The following is a 20,991-nucleotide window of genomic DNA, read 5'->3' as shown; positions in this document are numbered from 1 at the left end:
TTTTTTTGTATGGGGAAAAGGGGGGTGATCAAACGTGTAATATTGCAAGTGTTAAAAAATCTTTATTAACTTAACTATTCAAATCCTTCAACTTTATTTTTACACTTTTTTTTTTTGTAATGCTATAGCTCCCCTAGGAGCTATAACACTGCACACACTGATCCTGACACCGATCACTTGCCATGTGTTAACATGGCAATGATCGGTGTTATCAATGATTGATTGCTCAAGCCTGAATTTCAGGCTTGGAGCAATCAATTGAGGAGCGGACACGCAGGAGGCAGGTGAGTGACCCTCCTGCAGCGCCTCAGCTGATCGGAACATCGCGATTTTATCGCGATGGTCCCGATCAGTCCGCTGAACAGCCGGGATGCGTTCAATTACATTTTCAGACGCGGCGATGAACTCTGATCACCGCGTCTAAAGAGGTAATGTCGGACATCTGCCAGATCGGCGATGTCCGGCATTAGCAGGGGTCCTGGTTGCTAATAGCAACCGGTATCCACCGGCTACAATGCGCGCTCATGGACGTTAATGGACGCGCAAATGGACGTTACTAAACGTCCATTTGCGCAAAAGGGAGGGTTGAAACAGCAGCAGCCACCGAGGGGCCGCCACCTCCAGAGCAGAGGGGACAACAGGGGGGGGGGGGGTGGAGGAGATGAAGGGGACCGCAACAGGGGGGGGGATGAGTGGGCGCATACAGGGGGGGGGGGGGGTAGAGACGGACGGGGCAAGGAGGAAATCAGTGCCTGCTCCAGGAGCACGCCGGAGGGATCAAAGCACAGGCAGGGGAGAGGGCAAAAGGACGGGACAAGGCTCACAGGGATTACAGTGGGAAGGGAGGTCAGGACTAATAAGAGGTCCGCCAGCCTCCTGAACCCGCCACGGGTGCAACAGGAGGGGAGGCCAGCTCAGCCACAAGGGAGCATGCCAGCCCTCACCCTCCTGCTCCATCCGTGCCATAAATAAGGGGCAGCAACATACCCACCAGCAGCCAAAACTCCGGGTCCTGGGCAGATTGAGGGGGGAAGGGAGGCACCACAGCTATAAATACCCAGGGGAGGGCCCCTGAAAGCCCGGAAAACTATTACACCACTGATTGGTGCACTCCTTCCCCCCCACCCATGGGACATACCACTATATTTACCCACAAGTTTTACAGGCGGGGGAGGGGGCTAAAAAACCTTGCCTGTACACTTCTTAACCCCTTAACTGCTCACCAGTCAGGGGGCAAGCTAGTTATGCACAGCTTGCCCCTCCAGGGAGCATAGTGACGTCACGGCTCCGCCCTCTGTGACGTCATGCTCTGCCCCCTCAATGCAAGCCTATTGAAGGGGGCATGACAGCTGCCACGCCCCTAATATAGACTTGCATTGGGGAGGCGGAGCGTGACATCACAAGGGGGCGGAGCCGTGATGTCACTGTGCTCCGTCCTCCTGGTCGATATGGACTCAGCCTGAGGACCTCCAGCGGTTCTGGAAGCCGCTAAAGGTGGGTGCTGCATGGTTTGGATAGGGGATAAGATGTCTAGAGGCAGAGTACCCCTTTAATAAAAAGTACAGAGACATAGAATGAAAAAGAAAATGGAATAAGAAGAGAGAGAAGGAGGCCAAGGGAGAGATAATAGGGATTAAAAGGGAGAACCAAGAGCACCAGAGGACAATAAGGGTGCGTTCACACTACGGATTTCCACGAGCGGAACTCCGCGAGCGGAATTCTGCAGTGTGAATTTAACATTAGTGTGAATGGTTCTCTGCGAGACCCGTTCACACTGCGGGATTTCTGCGGCAGACAATTCCGCCGCTGAAATTGTTCAGCGCAAAGAAAGAACCTGTTCATTCTTTGCGCGGATTCAATGGTGACGAATCAGTGCCCCGCGGCCCTAGCGCCAAAGCATCTTCGGCGGCCAGGCGGAATCTCTGCTCTCGGAATTCAGCGAGCGGAGATTCCGCAGTGTGAACGCACCCTTAGTATCTAGTAAGAGGTGACCCACACCTTGAGGAATTTGTCTGGGCATTTTGTGTGTTTGATATCTAGTTGCTCATAAGGGAGTATAGCACTAACCGCTTCTTCCATTGTGGGACAGAGGGCGGACGGGGGTCCATCCATCGTAGGGCTATTGCTTTCCTAGCTATGAACAACAAAATCCTTGGGAAGCAATCCAAAAAGACATATCAGGGGGTCTAACGGGACCAGGATGGAGATGAGAGAGGACAGAAAATCAGTGATACCCTGCCAGTACGTCTGGAGGAAGGGGCACTGCCATATCATATGCCAAAAATCAGCCCTAGGGGAATGACATCTGTGACCGGCATTGGAAGGCATCCGCCCCATTCTAAAAAGTCTCACCGGAGTAAGATAGCAATGGTGAACAATATAGAGATGAATTAAAGGGGTACTCTAGCACTAAGACATCTTATCCCCTATCCAAAGGATAGGGGATAAGATGCCTGATCGCGGGGGTCCCGTCGGTGGGGACACCTGTGATCTTGCACACAGCACCTGTTATAATCAGTCCCTGGAGCATGTTCGCTCCGGGTCTGATTACTGGCGATCATGGGGGCCGGAGCGTTGTGATGTCACGGCCCCGCCCCCGTGTGACGTTACGCTCCGCCCCCTCAATGCAAGCCTATGGGAGGGGGCGTGGCAGCTGTCACGCCCCCTTCCATAGGCTTGCATTGAGGGGGCGGAGCGTGACGTCACACGGGGCGGAGCCTTGACATCACAACGCTCTGGCCCCGAGATTGACACTAATCAGACCCGGAGAAAACATGCTCCGGGGACTGGTTTTAAACAGGGTGCAGCGTGCAAGATCACGGGGGTCCCCAGCGGCGGGACCCCCACGATCAGGCATCTTATCCCCTATCCGAGTACCCCTTTAAGGCAGAATTCCGCAAGTGGAAATTCAGAAGTGTGAATGGGAGTGCGGAATCCCATAGATGTCTATGGGCTTTTATTTAAGGCCGAATTCCGCAAGCGCAAATTCTGCTGTGTGAATAGTAGTGATGAGAGAATTGATACAGAAAAAACTCGAATTTGCTCTGAAGAGTTTTGGATCTTGGCAAATCCAGGTTTTGCGTGAAGAATCAATTTAAATGTTGACCAGAAGTGTAAGAGTTAAGTTAGGGTAAGGGTTAAAGAAGCACTTTGGATTTTTTTTTTCCTTCTCTTTTGCTAATATAGTGCAGCATATAGAGAATAGTTGTGAGGTTCTCTTGTATGTCTTGTGCTTCTCTGTTTTGGCTGATGTGGCAGGCATGAGTTTTCACCCATACTGATTGCAATTCCATTCCTGAAATAATTTCCTAAAGCTGCCTACATTTCCCATAAATGCTCTGGCTTTGCAGAGAGAGGAGGTGGAGTCTCATCACTGCACCTGTCATCTATTTAGGCTGCTGTAGCTGAATATCACCCAGGGGAACTCATTGCACTCATAGGGAGTTGGGGTCAGTTCACATTATCTTGTGTTTCTCTTATTTCAAGTTCAGAAATATTTCCACAAGGTGAATGTGATTGAACCTATAATCACAAATGAGGTGTTTTATGAAGATCTGAAGTCTTTAGGCTGTGTTAAGATGTGAACGTTTACTGCATTTCTCACTTATTTTTACAATCACCTAAGAAAATTACTGAAAAATTTAATTTTTATACAACTATATACCCTGATCTCATAGAGGTAGCAGCAGTATACAGACACAGCTGGAGGGGAAGTATATAACTACTATATATCCTGATCCCATAGAGATAGTTGCAGTATACAGATAGAGCTGGGGGAGGGGGGGGTGTATAACTATTATATATCCTGATCCCATAGAGATTTTAGCAGCAGTATATAGATGGAGCTTGGGGAGGTGTATAACTACTATATATCCTGATCTCTAAGAAATATTAGTAGCAGTATACAGATGGAGCTGGAGGGGAAGTGTATGACTACTATATATCTTGATTTCTATAGAGATAGCAGCAGTATACAGATAGAGCTGGAGGGGAAGTGTATGACTACTATATATCCTGATCCCATAGAGATAGCAGCAGTATACAGATAGAGCTGAAGGGGAAGTGTATAACTACTATATATCCTAATCCCTTAGAGAGAGCAGCAGTAAACATATAGAGCTGGATGGGAGGTGTATAACTACTATATATCCTGATCCCATAGAGATAGCAGCAGTATACAGATAGAGCTGGAGGGGGAGGTGTGGGAGTCTCTGCTCCTGGACATACTTTACATAACTTTTGTGCAAAATAATAACTTTCTCATTGAAGAGAACAAGGTGTTAACCCTCAGTCCATCAGGGATCCACAGATAACACATCTTGATGTCACGACGAGCGGCGCCAATTGACAACCTCATTAGTTTGGAGACTTATACGGCGTCTTTTATTCTAATGAACCAACATTGATTTTGGCCGATCTCCATGGCGATCTATGTCTTCATTTCCATCGGGTGGTTGAGAGGACATATTACCTTGATACAAGGCTGTCTATATGGGGCTTTATATCTTGGTGCTATTATAGGATGTGGGAGGAGTCAGATCGATGGCGGTCCACTGGGCGGGGGGGGGGGGGGGGGGGGGGCGGGGGAGAAGCGCCCATACACGATGTACGTGAGGACTCTCAGATATAGAAGATGGGAACATGCTGCATTTCTTCTGTCTTCCTCCTATATGAAGATGTTTGGGGGTAGTGACAGGACAGTAGTGACGCCCCCGTATGTAGGGATTGTTGGTCAGAAGGTCAGACATTAGGTATTATGGGGGGAAGGTCTCTATGGACTTAGTTATAGATAATGGTACTTACCTTTCGTTATTTTGCAAGTCGTCTCATAACGTGATTTAAAAAAATCTAAATGAATTTTGTTTTTATGTTGTCTTTCCCTCTATAGGTGATGACCTGAAAATACAATGTCTGAGGTTCAGGGGACAGTAGAGTTTTCTGTAGAACTTCATAAATTCCACAATGTTGACTTGTTCCAGAGAGGGTGAGTGTTATATAAGTGCTCCTGTACTATAGCTGTGTGATCTATATCATATCTATCTAATATCTATCTATCTCATATCTATCTATCTATCTATCTCATATCTATCTATCTCATATCTATCTATCTATCTATATCTTATCTATCTATCTATCTATCTCATATCTATCTATCTATCTATCTCATATCTATCTATCTCATATCTATCTCATATCTATCTATCTATCTCATATCTATCTATCTCATATCTATCTATCTCATATCTATCTATCTCATATCTATCTATCTATCTCATATCTATCTATCTCATATCTATCTATCTATCTATATCTTATCTATCTATCTATCTATCTATCTATCTATCTCATATCTATCTATCTATCTATCTCATATCTATCTATCTATCTCATATCTATCTATCTCATATCTATCTATCTATCTATCCAATGCAGGTATAAGGCAGCACACCGGGTAGTGTTCAAATAAAGTGCAGTTTAATGTCCCATATCCAGATACAATGTTTCGGCAGTATCACACTGCCTTTCTCAAGCATGAGCATGCTTGAGAAAGGCAGTGTGATACTGCCGAAACGTTGTATCTGGATATGGGACATTAAACTGCACTTTATTTGAACACTACCCGGTGTGCTGCCTTATACCTGCATTGGATACCTACCTGTACAGTCTGCGACTGGGACTGTTAGAAACTTGGCTTGCACCCACCTGCTGTGTGACTACTTTGGCCGTGCTGTCTCCGCATCTCTTGTGTATCTATCTATCTATCTCATATCTATCTATCTATCTATCTATCTATCTATCGATCCCCTTTCTATCTATCTATCGATCCCCTATCTATCTATCCATCTATCTCCTATCTATCTATCCATCTATCTCCTATCTATCTATCTATCTATCTATCTATCTATCTATCCATCTATCTCCTATCTATCTATCTATCCATCTATCTATCGATCTCCTATCTATCTATCCATCTATCTATCTATCTATCTCATCTCTCTCTCTCTCTCTCTCTCTCTCTCTATCATCTCCTATCTATCTATCTATCTATCTATCTATCTATCTATCTATCTATCTATCTATCTATCGAGATAAAGAGATGCACAATGTGTTATAAAAGAAACCACCACCTGACTGTTGAGACCCAATTAGCTCCTAGCAGGCTATAACTACCCCTCCCCCTTACTACAATAAATAATTAAATAATAACAGACACAACAACAATTCAACTTTTTTTGGTGGGGATCGGCCACAGCTTTATTTATAAAATTACTTATATAAATAACAATTTAACTGTAACAAAGACACCGATTGGCTTCTTACCAACCCGAGAGGTGCTGCCACACTGTCCTGTGTGGAGGTCTACCCCGGGTTGACCCCGCTTTCACCGTCTTCTTACCGCCAAGCTGTGACTTACAATAAACAAAGATACAAAAAAGGGAGGGAGGGAGGGCAAAACTCTGGGTCCTGGGCAGATTGAGGGGGGAAGGGAGGCACCACAGCCATAAATACCCAGGGGAGGGCCCCTGAAAGCCCGGGAAACTATTAAACCCCTGATTGGTGCACTCCTTCCCCCCCACCCATGGGACATACCACTATAGTTACCAACAAGTTTTTACAGGCGGGGGAGGGGGCTAAAAACCTTGCCTGTATATTTCTTAACCCCTTAACTGCTCACCAGTCAGGGGGCAAGCTAGTTATGCACAGCTTGCCCCTCCATTTTATTAATTTAGTTTCCCCATCGTTGTGTTCTGTCTCTTAGTATCATTCATTTCTGACGTTTTTCTGCAGCTAAACATTTTTTTCTGCATAAAACATCTGAAATTAATTCTTCTTTTCTTCCAGATATTATCATGTAAGAGCTGCATTGAAAATCACATCCCGGACACCTCACAAGCTGACGGCCTCCCTTGTGGGCCCCACAGGTACGAAATCTAAGGCGTCATCACTCATTACTTTGTGTGTTCCTTAAATTTATAATAAATCCATTGCTACTGTGTGGTTGCAATACCGAACCTTACCACATGGTGCGCTGTTCAGATTAAACATCCCCGTGAGCCTCAGAGCGCATAAAGTACTATTAATCAGCCGTATGCACTTGGTCTTATGAATCTTCTGTTTTGCACATAATATAGGAGCCACATACATGTTTGGGGCCTTAATGTAGCATCATTTTCTCTTTGATTTCATATTAAAGGATAAGGGATAAGATATCAGAGGGCAGGGGTCCCACCGACAGGGACCCCCGCGATCTCCGTGCAGCACCCGTCATTCTAAACAGTAGGATTAGAACATTGGGTTTCTGCCTCCAGAGACATCACACCACGCCCCCTCATGACGTCAAACCACACCCCTCCATTCATGTCTATGGGAGGGGGCGTGGCGGTAGCCACGCCCCCTCCCATAGACATGAATGGAAGGGGGCAGAACCCCTGCGATTAGACATCTTATGCCCTATGCTTTGGATAGGGGATAAGATGTCTGTGTGCAGAGTACCCTTTAACCTCTTAAGGATACGCCCTCACACCCTGGGCCTTAAGGACCCAGGGCGTATCCATACGCCCTGGCGTTTTCCGGTCTCTGCCGCGCGCCTGGCAGAGATCGGAACTGGATGCCTGCTGAAATCCTTCAGCAGGCATCCAGGGCAAATGCCGAGGGGGGCCATGTAGGCCCCCCATGTCGGCGATCGACGCAAATCGCAAGGGAAATCGCCCTTGCGATCTGCGGCGATACCGGGCTGATCGGGTCTCTGGGACCCGACCGCCCGGTAATTTCGCATGATCCCGGTTGTCACAGACAGCCAGGACCATGCTAACGTATAGGAGCGAGGTGGCAAGCCGGCCACCTCCTCCTATACCCTGCGATTCTTCGGTTAGTTAACCGACCAATCGCAGGAGGGGGGGCGGTTACTTTCTCCCGCCCTGCCCGGCCCCTTGAAGTCCGGAGAGGACGGGAGGAAGACCGGAGGACACGGCGGGGGACGGGGGAGTGCTGGGGACCGGCCCCGGTACTTACCTCGTCCCTGAAGACCCGGATCCCGGCGTGAAGACGGCGACGGCGGCGACAGGTGAGTGGATCTTCAGCCGCGGTTGCATAGGCGTGCGCACGGGGTGTTCCTGGTGTGCCCAGGCACACCCTATTCCAGTTGCGTTGCGACCCGGGTGCGGCCCGCACCGAGTGACACCAAGACGCTCCGCAGCACCCCCCATCTGTGCCCAGACCCCCCGTCAGGCGCACCGCACAGAGCTGCCTCCTGCTCCTGTTTGTGCCCCGCCCCGCTCCGCTCTGGCTCACCTTCAGTTGGTCCGGTCATGTGACGGCACGTTACTGCCGTCACATGACCATGTGACGGTACGCGGTTCGCAGGATTACCGCGCTGAGTGAGTGAATATTATTTCAACCTGCCTACTGGGTCTGGGGGGAGGGGGTTAATCTGGGGCACCGTACTATCTTCCTACAGGGGAGGGGGGGTACTACCTTCTAACAGGGTGAGGGGATAGGGTTAATCTGGGGGGTACTGCATTCCTACAGGGGGGGAGAGGGGGTTAAACTGGGGGGTACTTCCATCCTACTGGGGGGGGGAGGGGGTACTACATCAGGGGGGTACTACCTTCAAACAGGGTGGGGGGATAGGGTTAATCTGGGGGGTACTGCATTCCTTCAGGGGGGGAGGGGGTCATCAGGGGGGTACTACCTTCTAACAGGGTGGGGGGATAGGGTTAATCTGGGGGGTACTGCATTCCTACAGGGGGGGAGAGGGGGTTAAACTGGGGGGTACTACCATCCTACGGGGGGGGAGGGGGTCATCAGGGGGGTACTACCTTCTAACAGGGTGGGGGGATAGGGTTAATCTGGGGTGTACTGCATTCCTACAGGGGGGGAGGGGGTTAATCTGGGGCCCCGAGTAGGCAGGTAGTACCCCCAGATTAACCCCCTCCCCCCCAGTAGGATGGTAGTACCCCCAGATTAACCCCCCCCCCAGTAAGATAGTACCCTCAAATTAACCCCCTCTTCCTGCCAGTAGGAAGGTAGCACCCCCAGATGCTGGTGGCCTCCATGTCTATTTTGCTTTTGTAGGGAACTGTACTGCACCAAATGTGGCGAATTATACCGCACCTAATGTGGGGGAACATACTGCACCTAATGTGGGAACTATACTGCACCTAATGTGGGGAACTATACTGCACCTAATGTGGGGGAACTATACTGCACCTAATGTGGGGGAACTATACTGCACCTAATGTGGGGGAAGTATACTGCACCTAATGTGGGGGAACTATACTGCACCTAATGTGGGGGAACTATACTGCACCTAATGTGGGGAACTATACTGCACCTAATGTGGGGGAACTGTACTGCACCTAATGTGGGGGAACTGTACTGCACCTAATGTGGGGGAACTGTACTGCACCTAATGTGGGGGAACTGTACTGCACCTAATGTGGGGGAACTGTACTGCACCTAATGTGGGGGGAACTATACTGCACCTAATGTGGGGGGAACTATACTGCACCTAATGTGGGGGGAACTATACTGCCAACCTAATGTGGGGAACTATATACTGCACCTAATGTGGTGGAGCTATACTGCACCTAATGTGGGGGAACTATACTGCACCTAATGTGGGGGAAGTATACTGCACCTAATGTGGGGGAACTATACTGCACCTAATGTGGGGGAACTGTACTGCACATAATGTAGGGGAACTGTACTGGTGCAGTACAGTTCCCCCACATTAGGTGCAGTACAGTTCCCCCACATTAGGTGCAGTACAGTTCCCCCACATTAGATGCAGTACAGTTCCCCTCCATTAGGTGCAGTACAGTTCCCCCACATTAGGTGCAGTACAGTTCCCCCACATTAGGTGCAGTACAGTTCCCCCACATTAGGTGCAGTACAGTTCCCCCTCATTAGGTGCAGTACAGTTCCCCTTCATTAGGTGCAGTACAGTTCCCCCACATTAGATGCAGTACAGTTCCCCTCCATTAGGTGCAGTACAGTTCCCCCACATTAGGTGCAGTACAGTTCCCCCACATTAGGTGCAGTACAGTTCCCCCACATTAGGTGCAGTACAGTTCCCCCACATTAGATGCAGTACAGTTCCCCTCCATTAGGTGCAGTACAGTTCCCCCACATTAGGTGCAGTACAGTTCCCCCACATTAGGTGCAGTACAGTTCCCCCACATTAGGTGCAGTACAGTTCCCCCTCATTAGGTGCAGTACAGTTCCCCTTCATTAGGTGCAGTACAGTTCTCCCACATTAGGTGCAGTACAGTTCCCCCACATTAGGTGGCACCTAATGTGGGGGAACTGAACTGCACCTAATGTGGGGGAACTGTACTGCCAACCTAATGTGCGGGGACTTATACTGCCAACCTAATGTGGTGGGACTTATACTGCACTTAATGTGGGGGAACTGTACTGCACTAATGTGGCGGGACTTATACTGCACCTAATGTGGGGGAACTATACTGCACCTAATGTGGGGGAACTATACTAACTGTGTGCGTATGTATATATATATATATATATATATATATATATATATATGCACGCACGCAGCTTGAGTTTGTGCTTTAGGGTGCACACCCCAATGCGATAGGCTGCGCACGCCTCTGCGCGGTTGGGCCCTTTACAGCAATGCACATCGCCGTAAAGCGACATGCATTGCTGTAATGGGACCCTGTATACTACAACTCCCAGCATGCCCAGACAGCCCTTGGCATCTGGGCATGCTGGGAGTTGCAGTTTTGCAACATCTGGAGGTCCAGTTTGGAGACCACTGTGCCCTTCCAGATGTTGCAAAACTACACATCCTCAGCATGCCCTTACTGTCCAGGCATGCTGGGAGTTGTAGTTCTGTAACATCTGGCCCTTCAGATGTTGCAGAACTACAACTCCCAGCATGCCTGGACAGTTTTGGCATACTGGGAGTTGTAGTTTTGCAACATCGGGAAGGGCATAGATTGGGAACCACTGTATTAGTGGTCTGCAACCTGTAGTCCTCCAGATGTTGCAAAACTACAGCTTCAAGCATGCTGGGAGTTGTAGTTCGGCAACATCTGGCTCTAAAGATGTTGCCGAACTACTACTCCCAGCATGCCTGAGAATGTTTGGGAGTTGTGGTTTTGCAACAGCTGGAGGCACACTGGTTGGGAAACATTGTCTGTTTCCTAACTCAGTATTTCCCAACCCGTGTGCCTCCAGCTGTTGCAAAACTATAACTACCAGCATGCACTGATAGACTGTGCATGCTGGGAGTTGTAGTTTTGCAACAGCTGGAGGTCCCCCCCCCCCCATGAATGTACAGGGTACATTCGCATGGGCAGGGGCTTACAGTGAGTATCAAGGTTCAAGTTTGCGATGCAGCAAATTTTGCACGGCAGCTCAAACTCGCAGCGGGAAACTCGCTGTAACACCCGCCCGTGTGACTGTACCCTAAAAACACTACACTAACACAAAATAAAATAAAAAGTAAAAAACACTACATATACACATACCCCTACACAGCCCCCCTCCCCTCCCCAATAAAAATGAAAAACGTCTGGTACACCACTGTTTCCAAAATGGAGCCTCCAGCTGTTGCAAAACAACAACTCCCAGTATTGCTGGACAGCTGTTGACTGTCCAAGCATGCTGGGAGTTTTGCAACAGCTGGAGGCACCCTTTTTGGGAATCACTGACGTAGAATACCCCTATGTCCACCCCTATGCAAATCCCTAATTTAGGCCTCAAATGCGCATGGCGCTCTCACTTTGGAGCCCTGTCGTATTTCAAGGCAACAGTTTAGGGTCACATATGGGGTATCGCCGTACTCGGGAGAAATTGCCTAACAAATTTTGGGGGGCTTTTCCTCCTTTCACCCCTTATGAAAATGTGAAGTTGGGGTCTACACCAGCATGTTAGTGTAAAAAAATAAATTGTTTACACTAACATGCTGGTGTTGCCCTATACTTTTCATTTTGACAAGAGGTAAAAGGGAAAAAAGCACCCCAAAATTTGTAACGCAATCTCTCCCGAGTACGGAGATACCCCATATGTGGGCGTAAAGTCCTCTGGGGGCGCACAACAAGGCCCAGAAGGGAGAGTGCACCATGTACATTTGAGGTGATTCGCACAGGGGTGGCTGATTGTTACAGTGGTTTTGACAAACGCAAAAAAAAAAAAAACCCCACATGTGACCCCATTTCGGAAACTACACCCCTCACGGAATGTAATGAGGGGTGCAGTGAGAATTTACACCCCACTGGTGTCTGACAGATCTTTGGAACAGTGGGCTGTGCAAATTAAAAATGTTGTACAGACCACTGTTCCAAAGATCTGACAGACACCAGTGGGGGGTAAATGCTCACTGTACCCCTTGTTACACCCATTTTAGTGAAATCTTTTTTTTTTTCGTATGCAAAAGTTGTGAAACCCCTGTGGGGTATTAAGGCTCACTTTATTCCTTGTTACGTTCCTCAAGGGGTCTAGTTTCCAAAATAGTATGGCATGTGGGTTTTTTTTTTTGCTCTCCTGGCACCATAGGGGCTTCCTAAATGCGACATGCCCCCGAGCAAAATTTGCTCTCAAAAAGCCAAATATGACTCCTTCTCTTCTGAGCATTGTAGTTCGCCCGTAGTGCACTACAGGCCAACTTATGGGGTACCTCCATACTCAGAAGAGATGGGGTTACAAATTTTGGAGGGTATTTTCTGCTATTAACCCTTGCAAAAATGTGAAATTTGGGGAGAAACACACATTTTAGTGAAATGTTATTTTATTTTTTTACATATGCAAAAGTCGTGAAACACATGTGGGGTATTAAGGCTCACTTTATTCCTTGTTACGTTCCTCAAGGGGTCTTGTTTCCAAAATGGTATGGCATGTGGTTTTTTTTTGCTGTTCTGGCACCATAGGGGCTTCCTAAATGCAACATGCCCCCCAAAAACCATTTCAGAAAAACGTACTCTCCAAAATCCCCTTGTCACTCCTTCGGTTCTGAGCCCTCTACTGCGCCCACCGAACACTTTACATAGACATATGAGGTATGTGCTTACTCGAGAGAAATTGGGCTACAAATATAAGTATACATTTTCTCCTTTTACCACTCGTAAAAATTAAAAAAAATGGGTCTACAAGAACATGCGAGTGTAAAAAATGAAGATTGTGAATTTTCTCCTTCACTTTCCTGCTATTCCTGTGAAACACCTAAAGGGTTAAAAGGCTGACCGAATATAATTTTGTATACTTTGGGGGGTGCAGTTTTTATAATGGGGTCATTTGTGGGGTATTTCTAAGATGAAGACCCTTCAAATCCACTTCAAACCTGAACTGGTCCCTGAAAAATTGTGAGTTTGGAAATTTTGTGAAAAATTGGAAAATTGCTGCTGAACTTTGAAGCCCTCTGGTGTCTTCCAAAAGTAAAAACTTGTCAATTTTATGATGCAAATATAAAGTAGACATATTGTATATGTGAAAAAAAAAATTTCAAAATATTTTGAATATCCATTTTCCTTACAAGCAGAGAGCTTCAAATTTTTCATAAAATTTTCTAATTTTTCACCAAGAAAGGATGCAAGTTACAAAATTTCTTTACCACTATGTTAAAGTAGAATATGTCACGAAAAATCAATCTCAGAATCAGAATGATAACTAAAAGCATTCCAGAGTTATTAATGTTTAAACTGACAGTGGTCAGATGTGCAAAAAATGGCCGGGTCCTAAGGTGTAAAATGGCTGGGTCCTTAAGAGGTTAAAGGGGTACTCCGGTGGAAAACTTTATTTATTTATTTATTTTAAATCAACTGGTGCCAGAAAGTTAAACAGATTTGTAAATTACTTAAATTAAAAAATCTCAATCCTTCCAGTACTTATAAGCTGCTGAATACTACAGAGGACATTCTTTCCATTTTGGAACACAGAGCACTCTGCTGACATCACGAGCACAGTGCTCTCTGCTGACATCTCTGTCCATTTTAAGAACTGTCCAGAGTAGGAGAAAATCCCCATAGAAAACATATGCTGCTCTGGACATGAGGAGGAGGTTTGTTACAGTGTGTCACCCCAGTAGTAAGGAGATTACATAAAAGAGGAGGTTTGTTACAGTGTGTCAACCCAGTAGTAAGGTGATTACATAAGGAGGAGGTTTGTTACAGTGTGTCACCCCAGTAGTAATTACGGAAATTATATGAGGAGGGGGTTTGTTACAGTGTGTCACCCCAGTAGTAGGGAGATTACATGAGGAGGAGGTTTGTTACAGTGTGTCACCACAGTTGTCAGGAGATTACATGAGGAGGTGGTTTGTTACAGTGTGTCACCCAAGAAGTAGGGAGATTACATGAGGAGGAGGTTTGTTACAGTGTGTCACCCCAGTAGTAAGGTGATTATATGAGGAGGGGGTTTGATACAGTGTGTCACCACAGTAGTAAGCTAATTACATGAGAAGGGGGCTTGTTACAGTGTGTGTCGACCCAGTAGTAAGGAGATTACATGAGGAGGAGGCTTGTTACCGTGTGTCACCACAGTAGTCAGAATTCATGAGGAGGAGGTTTGTTACAGTGTGTCACCACAGTAGTCAGAATTCATGAGGAGGGGGTTGTTACAGTGTGTCACCACAATAGTAAGGAGATTACATGAGGAGGGGGTTTGTTACAGTGTGTCACCCCAGTAGTAAGGTGATTACATGAGGAAGAGGTTTGTTACAGTGTGTCACCCCAGTAGTAAGGTGATTACATGAGGAAGAGGTTTGTTACAGTGTGTCACCCCAGTAGTAAGGTGATTACATGAGGAAGAGGTTTGTTACAGTGTGTCACCCCAGTAGTAAGGTGGGTCGTGTCAAAGTTCGGGCCAATGGGCGGAGTCAAGGGGGAGGCAAAATTAGGGTGATAAAAATCTTTGCACCAGCCCTGGGTGCCCACCAACTAGACACACACATCAACTATCCTGAAAATAGATATTGTATCATCCAATGAAGTATTTCCCAACCAGGGTGCCCCCAATTGTGGCAAAACTACAACTCTCAGCATGCCCGGACAGCCGAAGGCTGTCCGGGCATGCTGCGAGTTGTCGTTTTGCCACAATTGGAGGCACCCTGGTTGGGAAATACTGAACTACAAAATCTGGGTCCAGTCTGATAGGCCATTCAGGAGTCTAGGAGAGCTGGGTTGTAGCCTTCGGCTGTCCGTGCATGCTGGGAGTTGTAATTTTGCTAGAGGAACCCTGGTTGGAAAACACTGATCCAATGTCCTGTATAGCAAAGCCCAATAGGGAGAATTTTGGTTGTGTAAGCCCATAGTCGTAATCTCTCCTTCCCTGCACTGCAACCTCGTTGCAGAATCTTTGCAGTAAACGGGAGATTCTCCACAACGGGTAAGAGTCCTCTGCAGCGTATAGTCTATGTGGGGAGGACCCTCCGCACCTTCTATAATCCCCCATTACTTAGATAAATACACTCCGGCCGGGGATATATAACGCTCATGCAGGGTTTGGAGAGGAGCCAGATACTGATGGATTATCATCCGGGAGCGACTCGTCCAATTAATCAGGTTATGATTTACTCCGGCAATCACAGCAGTGCAGTCTGGGAGTAGACGTGAGCGCGGGGGGGTTGGTGGTGGTAGGACTCGAGGGTGACATTCAGGGACTAGTGTTGCTCGCGAATATTCGCAATTCGAATATTATTCGCGAATATCGCATATTCGCGAATTCGCGAATTTCGTGAATATAGCGCTATATATTCGTAATTACGAATATTAGTTTTTTTATTTTTTATTTTTTTCTCCACAGTACACATCACAGTGATCACCCCTCTCTGCTTCCAGCTTGTGTGGTGTAAAGAAGGCTCTAATACTACTGTGTGAGACTGGCGCGCGAAATTTTCTTTTCGCATATGCGAATTTTCGCGCATGCTAATTTTGAATATGTTAATTTTCACATATGTTAATTTTCGCATACGCGAATTTAGGCATATGCGAAAATAAAACGAGAATATAACGAATATGCGAATATTCGCGAATATATGACGAATATTCGTCCATATATTCGCGAATATTCGCGAATTAGAATATGGCCTATGCCGCTCAACACTATCAGGGACTGGTGTGGTGTCCCGCCCGAATCGTGATCTGGCATGTCAGCTGTTAAATGGACAATTGTTCAAGGGGTACTCCGGTGGAAAACTTTATTTAATTTTTTATTTTAAATAAACTGGTGCCAGAAAGTTAAACAGATTTGTAAATTACTTCTATTAAAAAAAAATCTTAATCCTTCCAGGACTTATTAGCTGCTGAATACTACAGGGGAAATTATTTTCTTTTTGGAACACAGAGCTCTCTGCTGACATCATGACCACAGTGCTCTCTGCTGACATCTCTGTCCATTTTAAGAACTGTCCAGAGTAGGAGAAAATCCCCATAGAAAACATATGCTGCTCTGGACAGTTCCAAAAATGGACAGAGATGTCAGCAGAGAGCACTGTGCTCATGATGTCAGCAGAGAGCTCTGTGTTCCAAAAAGAAAATAATTTCCTTTGTAGTGTTCAACAGCTAATAAGTACTGGAAGGATTAGCATTTTTTAATAGAAGTCATTTACAAATCTGTTTAACTTTCTGGCACCAGTTAATTTAAAAAAAAAAAAGTTTTCCACCAGAGTACCCCTTTAAGTTTTTTATCTATAAGCCCTAAATTCTGGAGTGAAATCTATGCAATGTCTGGGCTGGTAATATTCTTAAACATTACTGAGAGAGAGTTGTTAAAGGGGTACTCCGCTGCTCAGCGTTTGGAAAACAGTTCCGAACGCTGGAGCCGGGAGCTTGTGATGTCATGGCCCCACCCCCTCATGATGTCACGCCCCGCCCCCTCAATTCAAGTCTATGGGAGGGGGCGTGACGGCAGTTATTGTAATATGGTTCTCTTAAAACGTAACTTACTATATCTCAATAAAATATAAAAATTCTCCAGCATCATTAAAGGGGTACTCCGATGGAAAAATTTTTTTTTTTTTTTTTATCAACTGGTGCCAGAAAGTTAAACATATTTATAAATTACTGCTTTTAAAAAATCTTAATCCTTCCAGTAGCTGCTGAATACTACAGAGGAAATTCTATTCTTTTTGGAACACAGAGCTTTCTGTCTGACCACAGTGCTCTCTGCTGACACCTCTGTCCATTTTAGGAACTGTTCAGAGTAGGAGAAAATCCCCATAGCAAACCTCTCCTGCTCTGGACAGTTCCTGACATGGACAGAGGTGTCCGCAGAGAGCACTGTGGTCAGACAGAAAAGAAATTCAAAAAGAAAATAACTTCATGTGGAGCATACAGCAGCTGATAAGTACTGGAAGGATTAAGATTTTTAAACAGAAGTCATTTAAAAATCTGTTTAACTTTCTGGCACCAGTTGATTTAAAAAAATAAATAAATTAAAAAAAAAAAGTTTTTCAGGGGAGTACCCCTTTAACCTAATTTTTTGCTGCACAAACTATGAAATGTCGGCTTATGGAAAAAAAAAAAAAAGGTCTAAAATGCATATAAAATTCTTATTAAATTCTTCATTAAGTCTCCTCCGGTATCTTGACTTTTTTAATGGAAGTAATTTATGCTCTGACCTTGAGCGCCGTGTAAAGCCTCAAAGTCTCAAGTCAAATGGATAATTAGGAAAAAAAAACGAACCCTGATAGGTCTAACAAGAGGCGGTTAACTCCGGCGCCGTCTCCTATCAGACGTACCCTGGAGTCATATGTATATTCTTTTAATTAAGTACCAGGGAGCCGCCTCATTGCTCTTCCAGTCATTCTGCATGCCTGACACCAAGCTGGAGAAAGCTTCTTGAGTGAACACACGCATGAATGTCAATGAAGGATATGCAGAATTATGCTAACATGACGCCGTTAACCACAACATGTTTATGTAAAAGTTCTTCAGATCCAGACGTGATAAAAATTACTTTCCGTGTGCTTAAAGGGGTACTCCCGTGGAAACCTTTTCTTTTTTTAAATCAACTGGTGCCAGAAAGTTAAACAGATTTGTAAATCACATCTATTAAAAAAATCTTAATCCTTCCAGTACTTTTTAGGGGCTGTATACTAAAGAGAAATCCAAAAAAGAAATGCATTTCCTCTGATGTCCTGACCGCAATGCTCTCTGCTGACCTCTGCTGTCCATTTTAGGAACTGTCCAGAGCAGTATATGTTTGCTATGGGGATTTTCTCCTGTTCTGGACAGTTCCTAAAATGGACAGCAGAGGTCAGGACATCACAGGAAATGCACCGTGGTCAGGACATCACAGGAAATGCACGGTGGTCAGGACATCAGAGGAAATGCATTTCTTTTTTAGATTTCTCTTTGGTATACAGCCCCTAAAAAGTACTGGAAGGATTAAGATTTTTTAATAGAAGTAATTTACAAATCTGTTTAACTTTCTGGCACCAGTTGATTTAAAAAACAAAAAAGGTTTCCACGGGAGTAATCCTTTTAAAGGGGTACTCCGCTGCTGAGCGTTTGGAACAAACTGTTACGAACGCTGGAGCTGGTGCCGGGAGATTGTGATGTCATAGCCCCGCCCCCTCCTGACTTCAAACCCCGCCCCCCTCAATGCAAGTCTATGGGAGGGGGCGTGACGGCCATCACGCCCCCTCCCATAGACTTGCATTGAGGGGGGGCGTGATGTCATGAGGAGGCGGGGCTATGATGTCACAAGCTCCCTCCTCCAGCGTTCAGAACAGTTTGTTCCAAATGCTGAGCAGCGGAGAACCCCTTTGAGACATGGGTGGTGGGTCACAATTTGCCATGAGATACTGCTCATATACTTACCACAAGATGAAGAAGAGCCAATGGGATTATTACATAATTATAAGTTTCTACTGACCTATAGATAAGGTTGGAAGTGATTGGCTGACCAACTATCTCTTGACTTTCTCGCTATTGGAAAAATAGGCCTGCTTGTGTCATGTAGGGCAGGGAATAATGCAAGCCTGAGCTCACCCAGAACCTCCTATCCTGCCTATTTGTGTAGCCGCTCTATGCAGCCGCTCCACAATTGGTTGACAGTCCCTGCGCTGAATAAGATACAGGGGAGTCGCAAGTCAAAACAATAAAGAAAATAGAAAGGTCAGGGAAATCAGGTCGGAACACGAAGGGTTATAGATAAAAACTAAAACCAAAGGAAAGACAGGAAAAGCAACGCAGTACCAAAAAGAGAAGACAGGAAATTGGTCAAGAGACAATAGCCAAGAAACAAGTAAACACTGAATAGCAAAGCAGAAGTACACAAGCTAGTGCTGCAAGAGACAAATAAACACAAGCAAATCAAATGTTCTCTTACAGAAAGGAGGAGGTTGTGAAGAATAATTGTTAGGTCAACTTTTGTCAGCAGCTTATAGTGTAGCGCCAAAGGTTGGCTCCTGCCTGATCTTTACATCAGGCATGAAGAGACGCAGGCCACATTGGGGGTACAGTTCCCAAGATGCATTAAAGACGTTCTCCACTGGAACACAGTTTTTTTTTTATCAACTGGTGCCAGAAAGTTAAATAGATTTGTAAATTACTTCTATTAAAAATATCAATCCTTCCAGTACTTAGCAGCTACTATAAACTACAGAGGAAGTTCTTTTATTTTTTCATTTCCTTTCTATCTGACCACAGTGCTCTCTGCTGACACCTCTCTCCATTTTAGGAACTGTCCAGAGTACAATCTAATTCCCATAGCAAACCTGTCCTGCTCTGGACAGATGTGTCAGCAGAGAGCACTGTGGTTAGACAGAAAGAATAGAACTTCCTGTGAATCATACAGGAGCTGATAAGTACTGGAAGGATTAAGATTTTTTAAAATAAGTAATTTACTAATCTGTTTAACTTTCTGGCACCAGTTGATAAAAAAAAAAAAAAAAATCCAGTGGAGTACCCCTTTAATTAATTTTACACACCATAAGCCACTGATGGAGAAATATTTTTACGCCGAATAATAAAAGCAACAAACCTACCTATGCAGCCTATGCCACTCCCTTTCCTAATGCATAAATAGTAAAAAGACAAACCTAGCGCCAACTGCAAAAACAAATGTTGCGAAACAATCATAAATAAGGTGCATGGCTTTCCAAGCTGGCAAAATAAAAAAAAAAGTTGTATTGCTAAAAATAGTCAAGGGGGGTTTATCAAAATTGCTAAATTCATTGATAACATTGAACAAATCTTTTGCTCAAGGTCTAGTTTTGCACACATTTGCACTACGGTACATTTTTTGTGCATTAGAATGGGGTTTGTGTAAAAAAATTATGATACCCTGCACTGAAACCAAACTATGCTCTCTCTATATATTTATATTATTACTTTATATGGTTTATGCTGAACGTTAAAAGTTTTCTCCTTGTTTTGCAGATGACACTGGAGAATATTCCCCGTGTGTTTATGACAATGTTGTGTATAGTCGGATATTCCAGATACTATACAGGAATGAGGACATTGATATTAATGATGTCATGATATTCAAGGTGCACTTATTTCTGGATGGAGAGAGGGTTGGTATACCATCAATGTACATATTTATAGATGACCGGAAATAAAGTTTGCATGCTAACATGGTGGGTTGGGCTTTGACCATACCAAATCCATTCCCTATGGAAGTAAAAATGGTACACCAAATAAGAAAACATTCTAAAACCAACAATAAAATAGCCAGTATGATACTGACTGCTGCTATATACAAGAATATAACTACTATAATACTGCTCCTATATACAAGAATATAACTTCTATAATACTGCTCCTATATACAAGAATATAACTACTATAATACTGCTCCTATATACAAGAATATAACTACTATAATACTGCTCCTATATACAAGAATATAACTACTATAATACTGCTCCTATATACAAGAATATAACTACTATAATACTGCTCCTATATACAAGAATATAACTACTATAATACTGCTCCTATATACAAGAATATAACTACTATAATACTGCTCCTATATACAAGAATATCACTACTATAATACTGCTCCTATATACAA

General features: G+C 45.0%; 1 protein-coding gene across 2 annotated transcripts in view; it reads left to right on the top strand.

Moving 5' to 3' along the window:
* Positions 1–20,991, top strand: part of FAM135B (family with sequence similarity 135 member B) — a 174,501-nt gene that overhangs the window by 58,493 nt on the left and 95,017 nt on the right. For both annotated transcript variants that reach the window (XM_056522809.1, XM_056522810.1), the window contains exons 2-4: positions 4,889–4,984; positions 6,844–6,923; positions 20,349–20,488. In XM_056522809.1, the coding sequence (XP_056378784.1) occupies positions 4,908–4,984; positions 6,844–6,923; positions 20,349–20,488 (297 nt within the window). In that variant the 5' untranslated portion in view covers positions 4,889–4,907. The remainder of the gene's footprint in view (positions 1–4,888; positions 4,985–6,843; positions 6,924–20,348; positions 20,489–20,991) is intronic.

The sequence above is a fragment of the Hyla sarda genome, chromosome 5 (assembly GCF_029499605.1).
Source record: "Hyla sarda isolate aHylSar1 chromosome 5, aHylSar1.hap1, whole genome shotgun sequence".
NCBI lineage: Eukaryota > Metazoa > Chordata > Amphibia > Anura > Hylidae > Hyla > Hyla sarda.
This window is presented reverse-complemented; position numbering and strand designations above follow the sequence as displayed.